Below are 2,382 nucleotides of genomic sequence, written 5' to 3' on the forward strand. Positions count from 1 at the left end.
AGGCTCCCCCGTCCCTGGGATTCTCCACGCAAGAACACTGGAGTGGGTTGCCATTTTCTTCTCCAATGCAGGAAAGTGAAAAGTGAAAGTGAAGTCACTCAGTCGTGTCCGACTCTTATCGATCCCACGGACTGCAGCCCACCAGGCTCCTCCGTCCATGGGATTTTCCAGGCAAGAGTACTGGAGTGGGGTGCCATTGCCTTCTCCGAAATACTGCGATACTTAACCTTCTAAGACAGAGACAAGGCAGACCTTTTCTATTTATATTATGTACACCTTACGCCATGATTGAGACATTCTCAAGGCTTCCTAGGTGGCTCAGTGGTAAGGAATCCACCTGCCATGCAAGAGATGCAGGTTCAATTTCTGGGTCAGGAAGATCCCCTAGAGAAGGAAATGGCAACTCACTCCCGTACGCTTGCCTGGGAAATCCCATGGACAGAGGTGCATGGAGGGCTGTGGTCCATGGGGTTCCCAAAAGAGTTAGACAGGACTTAGCAATTAAAACAACAACAACAGACATTCTCAACTTTACTCTGCCAGTCAGTAGCCTCATTGGAACAGGATCTAATAACCTTCCTGCCACTCTGCCAAAAGGAGCAATAACATGTATAAATGGATAACAGGATGTCTCATCAGACCGTTACCAGATTTCTGAGAAAAGAAATTTAAGGTCTGTACAGAATAAGGTGGCTTCTTGGAGGCGGAGACTCTTAAGTCTGACTTTTCAAGTATAATTTTAATTGGTTTAGTGCAGTCTCTAACATTATCTCACATTGGTTATGAGAAGATTCTCCTGCTGAAGAGTTTCCCCAGGGCAGCCTTCATGTCCCGATTCCTCAGACTGTAGATGAAAGGATTTAGCATTGGAGTCACTGCGATGTACATCACAGTTATCACAGCGTCCTTTAGGCTGTAACTAGTCAGAGGGCGGAAGTACATGCCCATGACTGTCCCATAATACAGAGAAACAACGGTGAGGTGGGAGCCACAGGTGGAGAAGGCTTTGAGCACACCTTTGGTGGATGGAACCCGTAAGACTGTGGAAAAGACCCGAACATAAGAGATGATGATGCATAGTAATGGCACAGAGAAAACAGCAGCCCCCAGGTACATCATCTTCACATTAAAGTGGGTGTCAGAACAGGACAGCTTGAGCAAAGAGGCAATGTCACAGTAGAAGTTGGCCACTTCCTGGTTTCCACAGAAGGACAGGCTAGCTGTGAGCAGAGTGTGGGGGAAGGCATTGACATTTCCAATCACCCAAGACCCAATGACTAGCAGGACACAAGTCCGTGGGCTCATAATTGTTGTGTAATGAAGTGGGCGAGTGATGGCCACAGCTCGATCAAAGGCCATAGCAGCCAGGATATAACTATCTGTGTTACCCAGAGCTAACATGAAACACATCTGTGTTAGGCATCCTCCAAAGGAGATGGCTTTGGTGCCCAGGAGATGGTTGGCCAATGCCTTAGGGATAGTCACAGAGGAGAAGAAGATGTCAACGAAGGAGAGGCTGGCAAGGAGAAAATACATGGGGTTGTGGAGGCGAACATCGAAGCGAATGGCCAAGATGATGAGCAGGTTTCCAATCAGCGTGATGGGGTAAATGAACAGAAAGAGGATGAAGAAGACATCTTCCTCTTCCTGCTGACCGCTAACTCCCAGGAGGATGAAATCGAGGGTAGAGGACTGGTTGTCTTCTCTCATGGATCCTTCAACAGGAAAGGGGAGAGGAATCCAGAATTAACAGTGAAATTCTATGTATAATGTTCTTTTTAAACCACTACTTTTGACTCCTGTAGTTGCTGTGTCAATACCTGGGTTTACCAAATCCAGAGATAGGCAGTGCATTGCAGGGAAAACATCCCTGTTGGTCTGTGGGGCTAGCTGACAATTAGCCCTGGACACTCATTCTAAGAAGTAAGTCATCTATGAAGTGCCCATCCTCCCCAGTCCCAGCACCATATCCAAACACCTAGGGTTTAATTATTTAACAGACAATTAAGTTCATATTTGATGTGCTAGAAACTTTGTTAGTTCTTGAGGCAAAAGCATAAATATGGGAAAAGCACAACTTATCCACTTTTATTCATATATGGCAAAGTCTGCTTCAAGGACTTTAGAACTTAATGGAGAAGCCGGAACCCTACGCTAATCTTATCACAGATGAAAAGCAAAGGACAATATTTTGGAGTCTTTGAGAAAGCATTCCAGTGCAAGGATGGCTAGTACAAGAAGAACCCTGAACAATTGGAAAGTGGTCCACTGACTAAACTGACAATGAGCCCCAGAGTCTAGAACATCACAGCTGCCTACACTGGCAACAGAACATTGCAGAGCATAAAGACCATCTGGGTTAGGTCACAGCAAAGTGAAATC

At 45.9% G+C, this 2,382-nt stretch overlaps 1 protein-coding gene across 1 annotated transcript; it reads right to left on the minus strand.

Moving 5' to 3' along the window:
- Positions 1–625: 625 nt before the first annotated feature.
- Positions 626–1,710, minus strand: LOC113878397 (olfactory receptor 1A1-like). Its single transcript, XM_027519413.1, has one exon. It carries the CDS (start codon positions 1,708–1,710, stop codon positions 781–783), a length of 930 nt encoding a protein of 309 aa, XP_027375214.1. The 3' UTR covers positions 626–780.
- Positions 1,711–2,382: the final 672 nt, after the last annotated feature.

This window comes from Bos indicus x Bos taurus, chromosome 19 (assembly GCF_003369695.1).
Source record: "Bos indicus x Bos taurus breed Angus x Brahman F1 hybrid chromosome 19, Bos_hybrid_MaternalHap_v2.0, whole genome shotgun sequence".
Classification (NCBI taxonomy): domain Eukaryota; kingdom Metazoa; phylum Chordata; class Mammalia; order Artiodactyla; family Bovidae; genus Bos; species Bos indicus x Bos taurus.

Bases quoted from the DNA above. Each gene is read 5' to 3' on its own strand.
- LOC113878397 (XM_027519413.1), bottom strand. From the start codon at position 1,710: ATGAGAGAAGACAACCAGTCCTCTACCCTCGATTTCATCCTCCTGGGA.